The sequence below is a fragment of the Xenopus laevis genome, chromosome 9_10L, assembly GCF_017654675.1.
Source record: "Xenopus laevis strain J_2021 chromosome 9_10L, Xenopus_laevis_v10.1, whole genome shotgun sequence".
NCBI classification, from domain to species: Eukaryota; Metazoa; Chordata; class Amphibia; order Anura; family Pipidae; genus Xenopus; species Xenopus laevis.
This window is the reverse complement of record NC_054387.1, coordinates 98,550,246-98,568,296: the sequence shown is the minus strand read 5'-3', so window position 1 is coordinate 98,568,296 and position 18,051 is coordinate 98,550,246. Positions and strand designations below refer to the sequence as shown.

General features: G+C 35.6%; 1 protein-coding gene across 1 annotated transcript in view; it reads left to right on the top strand.

Annotated features, from left to right (window-relative positions):
* The window catches only part of grin2a.L (glutamate receptor, ionotropic, N-methyl D-aspartate 2A L homeolog), a 260,724-nt gene extending 243,337 nt beyond the window's left edge, over positions 1-17,387 (top strand). Inside the window, 3 exon segments of the mRNA NM_001112896.1 lie at positions 6,686-6,873; positions 13,017-13,255; positions 15,415-17,387. Of these exon segments, the coding sequence (NP_001106367.1) occupies positions 6,686-6,873; positions 13,017-13,255; positions 15,415-17,199 (2,212 nt within the window). The 3' untranslated portion in view covers positions 17,200-17,387.
* Positions 17,388-18,051: the final 664 nt, after the last annotated feature.

Here is an 18,051-nt window from a genome sequence, read left to right as displayed (position 1 = left end):
AATTGTTTTGTAAATTTTGAGCTAGTTTTTATGTTTTATGTCCAAGTGCTTGCTTCTATTAAACTGAGAAAAAAATGCTACAATGTCAGCTGCTCTGAAAGGATATCTCAGATTTTCAAAGGGTAAATTAAATAGAACAGTGCTATAGTGCATCTATTATTATTCAGCTCATTCATCACTGATCAGCTAAACCAGTTTTAGCTTGCTTTGCATTAAAGATTCTTTGTACATTTACAATTGATGGACACAGGTTGAGACAGTAATGATTTATTAATAGAGACTATTTTTTCTTATGGCTTATGATGTTTGTTATGTTATGTGTATGCTTTGTGCTTTGACTGCATCATAGCAGATAGGCCCATTATGAATGTAAGGTTATAGAAAGCTGATAAAGCACACTTCTAGATAAAAACTTTTTTGAAAAGGGAATGTCAAATGAAAAACTAAAACATTTCTTTGTTTAACTTTTGGATACAAATTTTACACAAAAAAAAGGCAGAATAGTTATAGATATTTATCTGTGTGAGAAAACAAAAAAAAACTATGTTAAGAACTCCCAGTGACATCACAATACTTTGGAAAAATAGAATTTTCTACATTTCCTCCTAGAGTATGGGATTTGGCTAACACTACTCTTTACTTTACAAAAACTTTTGCTTACCTTTAAATTAACCTTTTGTATGGTGTAGACAGCAATATTCTGAAACAATTAGCAACTGGTTCTTGAACAATTACATTTTCAGTTCAGCAACGTTCCAGTTTAGAATTTCAGCAGAGTCCAATTTAGTGCAGCAACCAGGCAGTGGTTTGAATAAATGAATAGTATAGCTTCCTGACTAGAAAGATAAGTAATAAAAAGTTGCCAAAACAATAGAATTGTAGTCTCAGAAAGCAATAGTATACATACATAGTTAACTAAAAGTGAACTACCCCTTTCAAGTTATTAAGCTACATATCTGTGTTAAAGGATCTATAAAGCCTACATTTTCCTACCATGTATATAAGTTGGGCATATCTTCCCCACCCAAGCCACATCATTTGTACTGCATATACCCCTCCATTTGCCAGCGCCATCACATTTTCCTAAAACAAATAGCGGCTTTTACCCGATGGCCATTTTCCCTCTGACACATCATCAGTAACATTGACATCTGCAAGCAGGACATGTATGCTGTAAAGTTCATGTAATCCAGAATTCAGGTTTACACGGGCACACCATACTTTGATAAAAAGGTCTGCTGTGGTTTAGCACTGTAATGGCTAAGCTGAGTTCAGGAGAGATGGTTTGGAGAAAAAATAGGACCAGACAGCTAGAGTTTCTATGGGAACCAGCAATTCATTCTCTTCATTGGCTGTTAGACTGGAGGTTGTGTTTAATAATCTGAGCTGAGAAGAACTGAGCATGCTCATGAGCCAATAGCCAAAGTAAATTCCTGAGGGGCGGCAGAGTGGGTTAGAGGAGTAGAAGGAATTCTAAATGATTAAGGGGATGCTGCAAACTTACTGTTAACCCTTTAACAACCAGAGGGGAAGCTATCTAAAGATTTTAAAGAGGCTGTTCTCTGATTACATTTTTGTGGGGAGGATTTACATGTCCTTTAAGTGTAATAAATAGGATTAAGTGCAAGAAATTTGACATTGACTGATGCATACCTCCCAATGTTTTGGAAATAGAAAGAGGGACAAAAAATTTGCTGTGTTGAGCACTGCAACATTTTTTGACCATGCCCATTTTGTGCCCACACCCCCTAATTACCATGTTCATTATACAAAACATGGCAAAGTTTGAACTTGTTTCTGTTTCTTTTTATGTGTTATTAAAGTTTTGATTGAAATGCCTTTTAAGATGCAAGTCACAGTTGCCCAAAGAGACCTGCTTATCTTAAATTGTTACAATTGCTTCTTTGCTTATCTTAAATTGCTACAAAAGTATCGAAGTGCACCAGCCATGTATTCTGGGTTCTCTGCCAGAAGTCAATTAAGTTAGAAACTTTGTATCTTTTTCTGGCTGTTCAGTGCAGGAGATCAAAGAGAAAGTTGGGACATTTCAGTAACAACCCGGGACTGTGGGTTGAGCTGTCAAAATCGAGACTGTCCCATGAAAAATGTGACATTTGGGAGGTATGCAGATGGGACTGTAACAAAACCAAGAGTCAAAAGGAGATGTATTAAAAGTAATAAACTGAACAAAACTGCAAAATTTAATAATGAAAAATCAACATTTTTATGTACTAGTGTAATGATTTAATTGCATATAATGCAAAATTTGGAAGCAGTAGTTTTTCCTCAGTTTTATTACATACATTGGTTCAAACTTTGAAATGAACCTTGATTGTTTCTTGCTGGTGTACTTAATTGCAACATTTTTATTACAAAGGAAAATTTGTCCATATAAAAAACTATTTTTGGAATTATGCATCGTGTGTTTTTTAAATGTAAATTACTTTTATTACATTTCGTGAATTCAGGTCAATAAGTGAGACCAGGTAAAACATTCCCATGGTCTGTATGAGACAGTTTAGACATCCAACTTATTAAGATTATGGCAATAGTAAGACAGAGACATCTGACAGATGCTATCCTTGCAAATCTGACAGATTGTATCAGGGCATACATGAATGATATGCAACAAAATGAGGGCTGCGATACTAATGCATTTTCTACATGTCAAGAATCCCCCTGGAATACATGAAGCAACTTCATATGTGTAGCCTAGAGGCCAAAGTACGAAATAATAACTTTTGACTACATCAAATGATTTTTAAAAGTAAAGGACAGAAAAAGAGGTCATGCTAACAGGACATGTTAAAAAAAGAATTTCTTTTTTTACTAAAAGAGAACAAAGTCCAAGGAGAATTGCTTGGGGCTAGAACTGTAAAGAAAGTCAGAAATAACTGATATACACATAGAAAATAGGCTAATAATAAAAATATATCTGAAGCAATAAATTACAGGGCAGGAGTGGTAGCAAAATGCTGTGTCCACAAGTGTATACATTTACTTTGGGGGTTTCATGAAATAAAACATTTTGGACAAAATCTGTAGAGTTAGTAAACAATGGGATTTTAATCTGTTTAATATATTGTATTGTATCTATTTTATCTATAAGATACACATGTAACTTAAGTTGAAAAAAAGATACACGTTCATAGAGTTCATTTTTATATTTAAACAAACCCTGTCTAATTGGTAGTTGATCGAGAGGAAGGCAAAAAGTCTCTCCAATTTGCCTCAGAGGAGGAAAATATCTTCCTGACTCCAAGATGGCAATCACACCAGTCTTTGAATAAGCTTTGTACTAAGAGATATTTTCAATAACCCTATATTTTTTCACTTGCTAAAAAGCCACTCAACCCCTTCTTAAAGCTTACTAATATCAGACAGTACAACTGATTCAGGGAGAGAATTATACAACTTCACAGCTTTCACTGTTAAAAAAACCCTTCCAAATATGGAACCTCCTTTCTTCTAATCAGAATAAATGCCCTTGTGTCTACTGGAAGGATCTACTGGCAAATGAAGCATAAGAGAGTTTATTACATGGTTTCCTTATATATACCCCAACTTAGCCAGTCTTTCTTCATAACTGAGACATTCCATTCCTTTAGCCAGCTTAATTGTCCTACCTTGGTCAGTCTCTAAATCAATAATATCCATTTGGAATACGTGGCTTGCATATTTTTACATCCTGGGAGCATGACCACACATTTATCAACATTGAATCTCATCTGTCACTTAGCTATCCAGATCACCAGTTTGTCAAAAACCTGCACTGATGCCATTTCCTGGATGGAATAGATTTTGAAAGCATAGATTTACTTACAATGCCCTCTTCTAAGTCATTAATGAACAAGATAAATAAAAGTAGATCCAATATAGAACCTATGGGACCCCGCTAAGAACCTAACTCTAAGTGGGAAAATGTACCATTGATGACCACCTCTCTGTACACAATCCTTTAGACAGTTTCCTATCCAGAAGTCAATCTTACTGGCCCATCATTTACAGCTGAGATTGTAATGCCTTTTTAAATATTGAGATTACATCAGCTTTCCTCCAATCCATACCAGAAGAAAGTGAGTCTGAATCAGAAATAAATGCCTGGCTAAAACTGAACTAAACTTTCAGTACCTGTGGATTTATTGCAGCTGGCTCTGGTGCATTGTTCACATTGATTTTGAGTAAGCTTTTATATACCATATTCTGTGTCAACTAGGGATTGCCAAATTTTTTCACCTCGTTTCGCCGAAAAAATGACTGCCATAGACTTGTATGGCGGCGTGCGTTAATGCGTTAAAAAAAAACGCCCATAGACTTTAATGGGCATCTGCAACATTTCCCCGGTGACGAATTTTTGGCGAAACAAAACAGGTCAAATTCACCCATCCCTAGTGTCAACTACTGAGAATATTAAGCGGAACCATCTGTGCCCCTGTCTGGTGGGTCCTGGAACTTTAGCTCCTCTATTGTATACATTCTTTATAACAACGTCATTTGCATTATTACATTTAACTATACTCTCAACCTTCATCTTTTTACTATCACTATTTGGGGGTCATTAACACCCTTTCCTTTACTTTTTAAGGGGATTTTTTACTATTTTTTACTTTTTAAGCAGTAACGATATAGTATCATTTTACTTTTATTCTGTTTTTTTTTTGAGGAACATAATTTTGCAATCTACACTCTGGGGTACTGAACTAAAGTCTGCTTTTCTGAAAGTCAAAGTCTTTATTGCCCCAATGTAAACTTGTTTTTTGCAACATAACATTATGGTCATTATTACCCAGGGGTTTGACTATCTGCACATTTTCTATTTCTGTTTGGCTCCTTAACAACCTGTGGCATAAAACTGTCAGGCAATTTGTTTATAAACTTGTATCCATTACTTATGGGTAATTAAAATCCCCTATTATCATTACTCGTCCCAAAAAGCAGTCTTTTATATTTGCAACAGAAGCTTAGCCTCTTCCTCTTGACTAAATGGAGAGGGTCTATAGCGTACCCCTACAATTAATTTGCTGGACTCTTTACAATCTGTGAAAAGTTTAACCCATAATGCTTCATCCCCTTCATATTCCATATTCCATAAATATGTATCTATATATATAAAATAACTTTTAAGTCCAGTTTAACAGTTTGCTTTTTAAACCCACTACCTCATCTAAACTATCTTCCACAGAATTACTCACTGCACCCTCCCTCCCATGCCTAATTTAAAATCTCCTCCAACTTTCTAGCCATCCTTTCCCCCAAAGCAGCTGCGTATAGGGGCTTCGCTCACATGGCACATTGCGCTAGCGTTACTGCGGCAAGCAAAGCGAAGTTGCGCTAGCATTGCCTCATTTGCATTCAGCGGGAAGTTAAAGTTCAATGGATGTATTTGTTGCAGCAAATAAATTACATTACACAAGCCCAGGAAACCTTAATAAAAGAAAATAGAACAAAAAAAGAACATGGTATTAATAATAATAATTTACAACTCTATTTTATTTCAGTACATATATAATGTTGCATAGAGCAATGTGCAAACACTAAGATACTCTATACATTACAACACTCAGCCTCTGTATATTTTTTTATTCAGTTTGATGCTTTACAAGTTCAAGGTACTGATAAAACATTTCTCCCCGTCCAGTAGATTGTGTTAAGACATTTTGTGATTTTTTTTTTCCAGGCAATGTTATTGCAGTCATTTTATGATGCAGCTGACCATTTTCCATGCTGCAGTATTTGATTGTTAAAATAAAATGCTCTCCTTTTAACATTACCAGCAACCTACTGACCATCACAATGTTGCAAGGGTTTTGCTCATTATTATCCTAAGTGCTTACTATTATCTTTAAAGTACCATACCAGGAACACAATATAAAAAGGCACCTCTCAGAAGAATATATTTGTGCTGATCTTATAAGAAATAGTGTAAAAAGTATCTCTATTAACTCTTTGGCAAGCCCGGATTTGTGGCAAGGCCACAAAGGCCCGGGCCTAGGGTGGCAAGATTTTAGGGGTGGCATGCTGCCCAGCAATATTATCAAAAGCACTGGGGGACACACTACTATGCACCTAATCACTAGTGATACAGGCACTCGTGGGGGGGCACATAGCTCGCAGGGGACCCTCTAGCCTAGGGGCGGCCCAAGTAGAAATCTACTAATAAACAACTAAACAAGCTTTTTACTCTCCCTATTACATAGTGTGAAAATTCACTGGCAGCAGCCATAGTTCACATGTACTCCTTCTACAATACATAGGCTTAATGTGGGGCTCATAAACAAGTACAAACAAGAGTGCAAATTAAACAATTGTGTGCAATTTTGTATGCTCTTAAATGGTGCTATAATTATTTTCATGAAAACAATTGCCATTATTACGTTTATATTATCAAATTGTTTCCTTTGGCTGCAAGCATAAAATGGGTTTTCATTTCAAAGGGCAAAAAAGGGAGATCTATCACAATAATTCCAAGCCACAATAGAATTACATTATATTACTTTTAGTTATTATTTTATATTATAATATTAATTAGGATTATTGGACTAAATCCAGCACAGACAACGATTTTCGAATTTTTGCCCCAAAAAGCCAAATAAATGTGCATTTTAGTAAATAACCCCTTTAATGTTGGTATGTTACCTTTAATACAATTCTAAGTCATTGTCCTATTTAATATGTTTTGTTTTAGTAAGCTGGATGCATTTATCTATGATGCAGCAGTGCTGAACTACATGGCTGGAAGGGATGAAGGCTGTAAGCTGGTGACAATTGGCAGTGGCTATATCTTTGCTACTACTGGCTATGGTATAGCTCTCCAGAAGGGTTCAAGATGGAAACGTCCTATTGATTTAGCTCTTCTACAGTTTGTTGGAGACGGTAAAGTATCTGGTTTCTTTATATTAAAGGCTCTCATTACTCTATTCAAATAGCAGAGAATATAAAAACTATAGTAAAAAATGTTATACTAATTCATAGCTACAGTATAATAGTTAGGTGCCCATTTTTAAATCTAAGATTTTTGTGCACATGTTTGATTAAATGTAGTTTATTACTTCAGGCTCTATTATTCTTTCATTTAAGGAATGCAAAATGAAAGTTTTTCCTGAGGGAAAGCATATTTCAAATTTCCCTCTGGATTTTTTACCTTCAAGTATTCGGTTGCTCTGGGTAGACATACACAATTATACACAATTTTGACCTATGATAGTAAATAAATAAATGTGATAAGTTTTCCACATTGTGGAAATATTTGAACAGATTTTCACTTCATGTAAATATTTGCAACTTTTTGGCAATGGTTTTTATTCTGGAGAAAAGTCTTGAAAAGTTTTTGAATGCTTAGAAATGATTTCATAAATGTAAAAAAATGTACTATTGGAAAAAATTCAACAATTTACAGGACCCACAAATCTGCAAGTGATCTGTCAAAGCCTGCGCCTTCTTTTATTTGAAGTGACATATCAGAATGTCCAGTTATATCCAGATCTTCAGAAACCCTACCCCCTTTTGTGGTTCACTAACTACAATTTTCATTAAGTCTAGACGTATTTTGCTTTTATCCAAGCATTGCATCAATAAAACTGATCAGCTAGATAACATGATAAGTAATATTTCCTTTCAGAAAATAATTTTTTAATAAGACAAAATAAGTCTTTATTAGTGATGGGCGAATTTGTGCTGTTCTGTGTGAAAACTTCTGTGCGAAAATTAGCAAAATGCATTGAAGTCAATGGGCGTCAAAATCATTTTGACGAGCGCCAGGTTTGAGGCGAGCAACAATTTTTCACAAGTGACAATTTTTATATGCTCGACTATTTGGTCCAAATGCATTAAAGTCTATGGCCATTCGAATAATTTTGATGAGCGACAATAATATATATATTTTTGACGTGGTGGAATTTTCGCCGGCAAATTGTCGCAAATTAATTTGCTTACAGCAAAACTGGAAATTCACCACAAATTTGTGTCTGGCGAATTTATTCGCCCATCACTAGTCTTTATTATTACAAAATTAAGGATTCAGTAATGAGTAAACTGGAAAATCCATCATTTTATTTATTTCAAAGTCATAGGGGGTTATTTACTAAAATCTGAATGCAAAAATCATGAAAAATTCATGATTTTTTTTATAAAATCTGACTTTTGTTGATTTTTTGATGTGCTGAGTCTTTGGGCTAAATTCTGAATTTTCTGGTGGAAAATCAAAAAAAAACTTGAAAATCGGATAAAAGATCAGAAAAAATTGTTAAAAATGTTCATGATTTTTTCCCGCAAACAAAATTTCCGGAAAAGCATATTAATAAATAAGCCCAAAAAACCTGTGCGGATTTGGTCAGAGTTTATTTCAGAAATTATTGAGATAAATTCGGATAAATAAGCCCCCAAGTGTCTTGATGATTTATCACCAGAAACACTGGTCAAGAAGGACTTTAGGCCCAGTTAAACAGAAGTTAAGAGAAAATCTTAAATCATATTGTGACATCAGCAATGCAAGGTAAATCAAAACAATGAAAAATACCTCCAACATAAATTAACTGCATTTTAAACTGCATTAAAACATGATGCATTAAATTTGTTTCATGAATTAATACAACTTAGAGGCATTAGAATACAATGAAAGAATTGTGAGTTGAGGGTGATGCCCCCACCAGTTAATTGAAATAAAGAAATAAGAGGTTTAAATGAGCAACATAGAACTATTGAAATCATGTCACGCCTATTCAGATAATATATAAACTTTAATGCTTGCAATTAATGTTGAAAAGGTATATACTTTTTTTTGTTATGGCCCACTGGAGCAAATTGTAACTTTAAATAAACAAACAAATAAATAGAAACAGAAAGTTAAAGGCATTCTATAATTATCAGAATCTACAGTACGTTTGAGAAGCAAGCCAGTTGTTTTATTCATTTCTATTCTGGGTCACCCACTGGAACTATTACAGCTAATACTGGATTCCCAATGGGCATATATTAGCTACTTCCAAGAAGCAATGTGAAGTGTTCATTTCATCAAAGAGTTTGTAATCAGCAAAGTATACCAAAAGGGTACAATTAACGTGTAAGATGAATGCAGTGATGTAAATCTAAAAGGCCTCACCTATATGAGGTTAATGAAGAAAAGCTGAAACTGCAAAACAGCACGTTGCATTTTCAAGAAACTCAACTAGAAACAGATATAGTCTGCTTCATCATGAGTGGACAAGAATTTAACCGCTGATTCATAAAACTTGTATTTTATTAAAAATGAAAAGACTGCAAGGAAGCAATCATATAGTGTACTGTACTGAGGAATGATTGCCAGCCCCAGGGTCAGACTGGGGAGTCTGGGTCACTCTGGTAATGTGACTTAAATGGCCCTCTCTAATAAAACTACCTGGCAGGCGGTAGGGATTCCTGCCATCTTGCCTATGGGAAAGCCTTCTCTTTTATGGGGATGCCCACCTCCTCCTCGGTGCAATCCTGCGCCACTTCTGACGCTTCCAGGTTGCGTGGCGTCTTGGGTATCTTTGCCCTTATTCGGAAGAGCCGTTTGACATCATCGCGCATTGGCGTGAAGATTAAATATTTAAGGGGCTTCTTGCCCTATGTGCATTACCCAATGTAATGGTTCTTTCTGGTTCCTGGGTGCTTCTGGTTGAATTGAATTCCTGTGTTTGACCCTTGCCTGTCCCTGACTCTGCCATCCTGCTGCCTGAACTGACCCAGGCCTGTATTGACTATTCTTCTGTTTCCGTGTTGGTGCTGTGACTCCTCTCCATGTATGACCGTGGCCTGTGACACCAACTTTGATCTTACCCATTTCGGTACTGTGTTGCCCATTTGGTTTGACCCGGACCACCCCCCTGTCTCATCCATACACATTTGGTTCCTGTGCTCACCTGGAACTCTCTCCCTGGTTAGCGGAGGGCATCTGAGTAGCAGTGGGCTCCACCTAAAGCCAAACACAGCTGCTATAGGCAGAAGAGTGGGCTGAAACTGGAACCTTGGAGTTAGTTGTGGGTTTGGGATACTGTATGTTACACCCTCCATGGGAACTGAAGCACCCTCCTCCCAGCACCCAACCTCAATGCTCTCCCCCAAGCTTGCATACCACAAAGACGTTGGTGCATACTTTACTCCTCACATATATTTGGTCTGGTCAGGGGAAAGGAGAGGGGGTGGTCTGGACATGGGGGTGGGCAGGTACCAAGAAGGCCGGGCCCACCAGTTTTTTTTCCCAGTGCCCCAATGGCCCAGTCTGACATTGGTCAGCCCTATTGCCAACTGCCAATTATTGTCATGTTGTAAAGTAAAACAGTAAGCCAAACTTCTTACCAGAGTTACTTTCATTAAGGGTCATATAAAAACATATAAAGAAAATGTCCTTATAAAATCCAAAATCCTTATTATACATTTTAATGTACTGCATTCTCTTAACTCTGAAATGTGTCACCATTTAGATTACCCTTTGCATCAGGGGTGTCCAAACTTTTGGCTCGCAGGGCCACATTGGAAAAAGATAAATTGTCTGGGGCCACACATGAAATACACAAACAAGTTTGATTTGTAAAAGTAAAGGAAATACACAGAAAATAACTGCAATACCAGTTGGATAACCAGATGGAGCGATACACTGGAATATGGGACACCTGGATATTAAATAGACTTATTATTATATTATTATTACTAACTGGGCAATGGGCAGAGTCCCCACTCCTCCTATTTACTCAGGAACCAAGCGTTTCAAGCTGGGCCACATTCATATGCATCCTGGGCCGCATGTGGCCCTCGGGCCGCAGTTTGGACACCCCTGCTTTGCATCCTGTAACAGTGGGTTATCTGTTATCTGTAAGGTGTTCTCTTTAAATTATTTCAGCTATTTGTCTGGCAGATTAGAGATACTTTAGTTCTTTGTCAATGTCTGAGTATCTTTTTGCAAAGGTTGTTTGTGTGGCAGCAATTTATATCAGATTAGATGAAACAGGTGCAAAAGTTTAAGCTTCCGTTTCTGTTTATCAGCAATTGTCAGTGTATTTTTACTTTCTCCTGTGCTTTATGTTATCTGTTTCTTGCAGCACACAATGAAAGGCACACACTATAAATCAAGCAAATAATACAATTCTTTAATCTCTCAAGGGCCTTTTCTGTATTAAACAGGCAGATTTCTTTTTGGTCAGATTGTTAGTAAAATTTTTCACTTTTATGAAATGTTTCTTCGCATGCTGAAAACCTTTCCCAAATTCTGAAACATTTAGTATCTTTTCTCCCGAAAGTGATTGAAAGGACTAGGTGATTGATCTAAGTATTGCATCACTGTTGCCATTGTTTTCTTATCAGAAAGTTTTCTACTTTGAGCAATCAAAAACCTTATTTTGTGGGTTGAAAACACAGAAAAAAATTAAAATGCAGGTCTATGAGAAAGCACTGGAAGAAAAGGAATTTATTTGTACAACTTTTAAAAAAATCTACCCCTATGAATTTGTTTTGACAGTCACCTAGATTCAAAATATATTGAATATATATTGAACATCATTTTGCACTTTAATGCACAATTTAATTGAGAGTTTGGAGCCATATCCAATTATTATTGTTGTCATCATTAGAATTATAGCCCCCATCAAGAGAATTTTTCTCTTACCACACTTATAACAGATCATAAAGGGATACTGTCATGGGAAAAAATTGTGCTGCTCCAGCAGAATCCTGCACTGAAATCCGTTTCTCAAAAGAGCAAACAGATGTTTTTATATTTAATTTTGAAACATCAGTCACTCTTTACTGCTGTACTGCAAGTTGGAGTGATACCACCCCTACCCCAATAGCCTAACAACAGAACAATTGGAAGGTAACAGATAACAGCTCTCTAACACAAGATAACAGCTGCCTGGTAGATCTAAGAAAAGCACTCAATAGTAAAATCCAGGTCCCACTGCAACACATTCAGTTACATTGAGTAGGAGCAACAACAGCCTGCCAGAAAGCAGTTCCATTCTGAAGTGCTGGCTCTTTCTGAAAGCACATGACCAGGCAAAATGGCTGCGTACACATCAATATTACAACTAAACAAATATACTAGCTGGTTCAGGAATGAAATGTTATATTGTAGAGTGAATTATTTGCAGTATAAACAGTGTAATTTAGAAATAAAAACTACATCATAAAAATCTTGACAGAATCCCTTTAAGCAGTTGTTATTAAGTAGGTATTTGCATATTCAAATAGACAAGATTATGGTTTATTTCTGATAGATATCACAGTAAACAGTTTGACTTCACAGGAAAATAGACCTGTATCACCAGGTTAAAATGGTAGACCATTTATAAAGCAGTATACAGAGACATTATTAAACTATAAACATATGAAAGAAAGAAAAGAAAAGCTAAAAGGGAATGTTCAGCTGCTTCTGCCTACAAACGTAGTACATGTTTATCCTAAAATAATTTTAATCCAAAGCCATGACTTTTCTAAAGCTGCTATATGTTTCTATTTGGTTATTAAGTATATCCAAGTATATCTAATATAATTAATTGAAATAAAACAACTGGACTTGCTGCGTAATTATTGAAGATGTTTCAGCAGCTTCTTCAGTTCAACTACACAGAATCAACACCTCTGTGAATTTCAGATGTCACCTCTCTGAAGAGTTACAATGTGCCATTGTGATTGGATTAGTGGAAGAGTTTATATGCCGAGAATTTCCCTCAACAACGTCAGTTGAACTGAAGAAGCTGCTCGGATGAGTAGTGAAACGTCTTCAATAATTACTCAGCAAGTCCAGTTGTTTCTTTTTAATTACTTATATTAGTGATAGGAAAAAACAATTCAGATTTTGATAAATGTGCCTCACTGGAAAAATCCTGCAAATCAGTAACACTTTTTAAGGAAATAATTCTGAGCCAGTGGGTGAAGACTTTTAGGTCACTGTGGCTTATGGAGTGCTACCTTATAGGTGTGGAGGTACCACTGCAAATGTAATAAAAACAGAATTTAATAATTAATGTTTATTAAAAATGTGTGTGTTTGTTTTTGTATGTTAGGTGAAATGGAAGAATTAGAAAAATTGTGGTTAACTGGAATCTGCCATACTGAGAAAAATGAAGTCATGAGTAGCCAGCTAGATATCGACAACATGGCGGGAGTATTCTACATGCTTGCAGCAGCTATGGCTTTGAGTCTCATAACCTTTGTATGGGAACATCTGTTTTACTGGAAACTACGCTTCTGTTTTACAGGAGTCTGTACTGGCACACCAGGGCTGCTTTTCTCAATTAGCAGGGTAAGTAATGGCTTGCATGAACTGTGCTTTATTTGTTTTTGCTACAATGAGTTAAGAAGGCCCCAAATCCAGGATACAGCCAACACAGTCTGTCACTTTTTTTACTGCATATGTTGTTCAAAGTCACCATTTCTTGCCGATTCTGCCTTATTTAAAAATTGTAAGCTCACTTCACACAACAACTTCATGAACCAAGTAATGAAAAAGACCAACAGGCTGGGAAATATGTATTATAGCTATGGCTGTATTATGGCTGTAGTAGTAACTGTAACTTGGAGATGAACCAAGGCAGACAGAAGTGTAATGCTTGGACAGCAGGACAGCAAGGGGTAAAGTCAAAGGGCACTAGATTGGCCAAGTAATTTAGTAAGGTAATGAGTTAGTAGGATGGCAAGACACTGGATTGGTCAGGGAAACCATTAACGCATTGAGGCAGTAGAATGATGGACTATTTCATCCTTGTGATTTATTGCAACATTTTGCCATTTAATGAACTGTACAAGCCTTTCTCATCAAAAATTTATGTGAAAATTAAAAAGAAAGTCATTCTGAAATGCCTCACTATAAGTAGAATGGAAAGGTGTAATAAGGCATACCAGAGCATACAGAGTCAATAGCACCATTTGTGCACTTTCAGCTGGAAAGTAGATGTACTTGTAGGTATACCACACAAAATAAACCCTGCACAAAAAGGGACAAGGAACGTGCCGCATGCTTGAGGAAAATGTCATGTACAGAACTCCCTTGAGCTCGAGTTTACTGCACCCGGTTTTCTATATTGATCTGCACACAACCAATTTGTACAAGGTACTAAAATAGACATTTGCAAGTACTTTGCAATATATTTTTACTAGTTTTACCTGTAGCAGAGATTTTTGAGGGCAAAATACTACTTTGAACAGGATTGGTAGCAAGAACACGGCAGTGTTTGTTTCGAATTGTGCTGGCTGAATTGGACACAGTAGTAGTAGTGTGTAATAAAAGAAGGGAAAATAGGGAAGGGAAAAGCTTTGTGATCTTTTTTTTAACTTTAACCATAGTAGCATGAACTACATTTGGATAAGTACCCTAGTTATCAAGCTTAATAGCAAGGTATTTTCATTTTCAAAATCTGAAACAGTTCCTTCTTAGCTGTGAAAATTTTCCTAAAGGAATATTAATAATACAATGGGAAGTATGCATGCTTTTACAATGCAGATACTCGAACAGTTAACACTCACAGTTTTAAAATGTTTAAAGGGGTTATTTGCTAAACTTTGAATGCAAAAATCACCAAAAATTTTTAATTTTTTTTTATAAAATCTGACTTTTAAAAAATCACAAATTTTTTGGAATTTATTAAACCCCGATGATGGAAAAGTCTGAATCTGAAAATCCGGCATCTCAGACCTGTCGAGGTTGCATATAAGTCAATAGGAGAAGTCCCAATGATTTTTTTGATGTGCGCTGGGTATAGTGCAATACCCCAAAGTTTTCAGAGTTTTCAGGTGAAAATTCTGAAAAAAATTTGAAAATTGTAAAAATCTGATGAAAGAATCCAGAAAAAAACTTGAAAATCAAAAAAGACCAAAGATTCAGAAATGGTACGCTTGAATCATAAGTTAAAAAGTTGTTTGTATTTAGATTATCCACAAAGCAGATCAAATGTTTCTTTTCCTCTTACAATTGCCGTACCTACTAGCAGTTTAAATGGTAATACTAAAAAAGAAAATTGTTGTGTGAGAGAATAAGCATAGTACCCTCCACTACACTCTCTTGCTGGGGGAGAGTAACACCACTAACATAAATTTTTTTAAAAAGTTAACCTTCTAAACACCCCCTGATGTGAGAGATACAAGAGCAGCAGTGCGACACCACGGTGTCCTAAAATACAATTAAAAAAAAACACCTAGAACTACAGTTTAGGAAGCTAAACCATACCAGCAGAAATTTCCGCAGGCACACTGTAGCCTTACACATTTCGTGCACACAGTACTTGCTAAATGCACAAAATGCATGAGCTTATTGTTAATAAAACATTGCTAACTATATTAATTGCAAAATGGGCTGTGCATATTGCTAACATTAATAGAAAGGCTTGGTAAATGTTCTTATAATTAATTTGGTTAACATAGAAACTGTACATATTGTTACTTATACATTATTATTTTTTGTTTTAGGGCATTTACAGTTGTATTCATGGAGTCCACATAGAAGAAAAGAAAAAATCTCCTGATTTCAGTTTTACAGCGTCTCAAACAAATATGTTGAAACTACTGAGAGCATCCAAAAATATAGCAAATTTATCCAATTTAAATCAATCCCAGTGCAATTCGCCCAAAAGAACATCTGATTACATTCAAAGAAATTCATTATTAACTGACATGGTTTTAGATAAAGGCAATTTAACATACTCAGACAACAGGCCATTTCAACAAAAAGATATATATAGTGAAAATACATATGATCTTGCCATGTTATCTGCTAATTGCCCCAAAGACAACCTTAACAACTATGTTTTTCAGGGTCAGCACCCACTTACTCTTAATGAATCTAATCCAAACACAGTTGAGGTTGCTGTAAGTGCAGAAGCGAAAGTAAACACCAGACCTAGACAACTTTGGAAGAAATCAGTAGAAACCTTACGACAAACCCAGGGTTCAGTAAATGAAAATGGTACAGAAGAATCAAAGTCATCCATTAAAAATCAGCGCTTTCTTCCAGAGGATGGTCATTTTTCTGATGTTTCAGAGGCATCAAGTAGAGCCACATGTCATATAGATTCTGAAAACAATAATAAACATCGTAAAAGTAAGGACAACTTAAAAAAGCGACCAGTGTCTGCCAAATATGCCAGAGAATGCAGTGAGGTTGAACTGTCATATCTGAAAATCAAACATGGCCCTAATCGTGACAAGGTTTACACAATTGATGGAGATAAGGAGCCAAGCTTTATAATGGACCAGCCTAAATATAGTGAAAATTCCCCTGACCAAGATGATGAAGATTATCCTGATGTGTACCAAGATCACAATGATAATTATAGGAAAACAGAACCTCTACAGTCAGATAGAACTCCTTTGCATAGTGAAGGTAGACTTCCAAATAATGACATACAGTACAAATTATTTTCAAAGCACTACAATTTGAAAGAAAAGAATACATCTATGTCTGATGCCAATGATAGACATAGGCAAAATTCCACTCACTGCAGAAGTTGCCTTTCTAATATGCCCAACTATACTGGCCATTACACAGCACGATCCCCATACAAGTGTGATGACTGCCTTCATACAGGGAAACTTTATGATATTGATGAAGATCAAATGCTGCATGAGGCAGCCAACTCTATGCATTCTGAAGATTTTTATGAGCACAACTGGCTTGAAAATAATGCTCTACACTTTCAGAAAAAAAACAAGTTAAGAATTAACAGGCAGCATTCATGTGACAACATTAATAAACCCAGGGAACATGATCTTGGAAGGCCACCACGTAGTTTAAGTTTGAAGGAGAAAGAAAGGTATATACAAGAAAATCCATTTGCTAAATTTGTTATTGTCCCACCTGAAAAACTGTTGGGGAACAATGCTTCACTTTTTACAGACTCTTTAAAGGACAGTAAGAGAAGCAAGTCTCTTTATCCTGATAACTCCTCCGATAACCCTTTCCTGCATTCTTATCAGGAGACTCAAAAACTAAGTCATGGAAGAAGTTCTTCAGACATTTATAAACAATCTTCCTTACCGAAAGCAAGAAATGATAACTATTTAAGGTCATCTATTAAATCTACTACTTCATATTCTTCAAGGGACGGACGGGTACCCGATGACATGTGTGTTTCTGAATATGCTCTGCCTTATGTTACAAGCAACAATAGTGTGTACTCAGCTCCACGGGTTGTAAATTCCTGCAGCAATAGACGTGTATTTAAGAAAATGCCGAGCCTTGAGTCTGATGTTTAAAATGTTTACTATATGTACCACATTTTATTCTAAATGTTTCTTGTAGTTGCCAACATTTTAGAGGCAAAAGTAGAATTCTTATACAATGCTTTGGGAACTGCTATATGTGGTTTTTGCCTATGTAATATACTGTATAATAGTTAAAGCATACTGTAAATTACAGTTTTTTGTCAACTTAGCCACAACATTAAGAAAAAAAAACAAATTTTATAATGTGCATCTCCTAAGTACTGCCTAAATAAATATTGGCAACTATGTTTTTATGTATTTTACCATTCATGCCACACAAAGGAGGAAACCCTTATGTAATTTTTCATCTAATGTTTTTAATAGCAAATAAGCAATATTGTATGCATGTAGTTTGACAAAAGAAAATATTTTATGTAAGAATGCATTTGCACAGTCACCAAGGGTTAAAGAATGTTTCACACACAAAAATTAATCACAGCTATTGAAGAATTTCAATGACTATTTGTGACTGGACCACATCTAATAATAATTATATAGATCTTTAAAAAATAGCTTTTTTAAGGATTCAGGATATAAACCACATTGTGATTGTGGTTCATTTAAGGTATTTCTTGATAAATAGTAAACTTTTATGTTTGTTATACATTGTACTACATATTGAATATAAATATGTAAAAATGGATGATACATTAACTTATCATGCATATTAGCTGTTTTTCTAAAGAGGTAAACAACCGATTTTATGAAGGAGAAAAGGGGTGTTTGTGGCCTGTGCACTTAATGTACTTTAGCTAAAGAAATATACGACTTCACTCTGTGACAGGTATAAGACTTCTTTCATATTTTATTTTGCATATCTGTAATTTTTACTTGTTTCCTGCA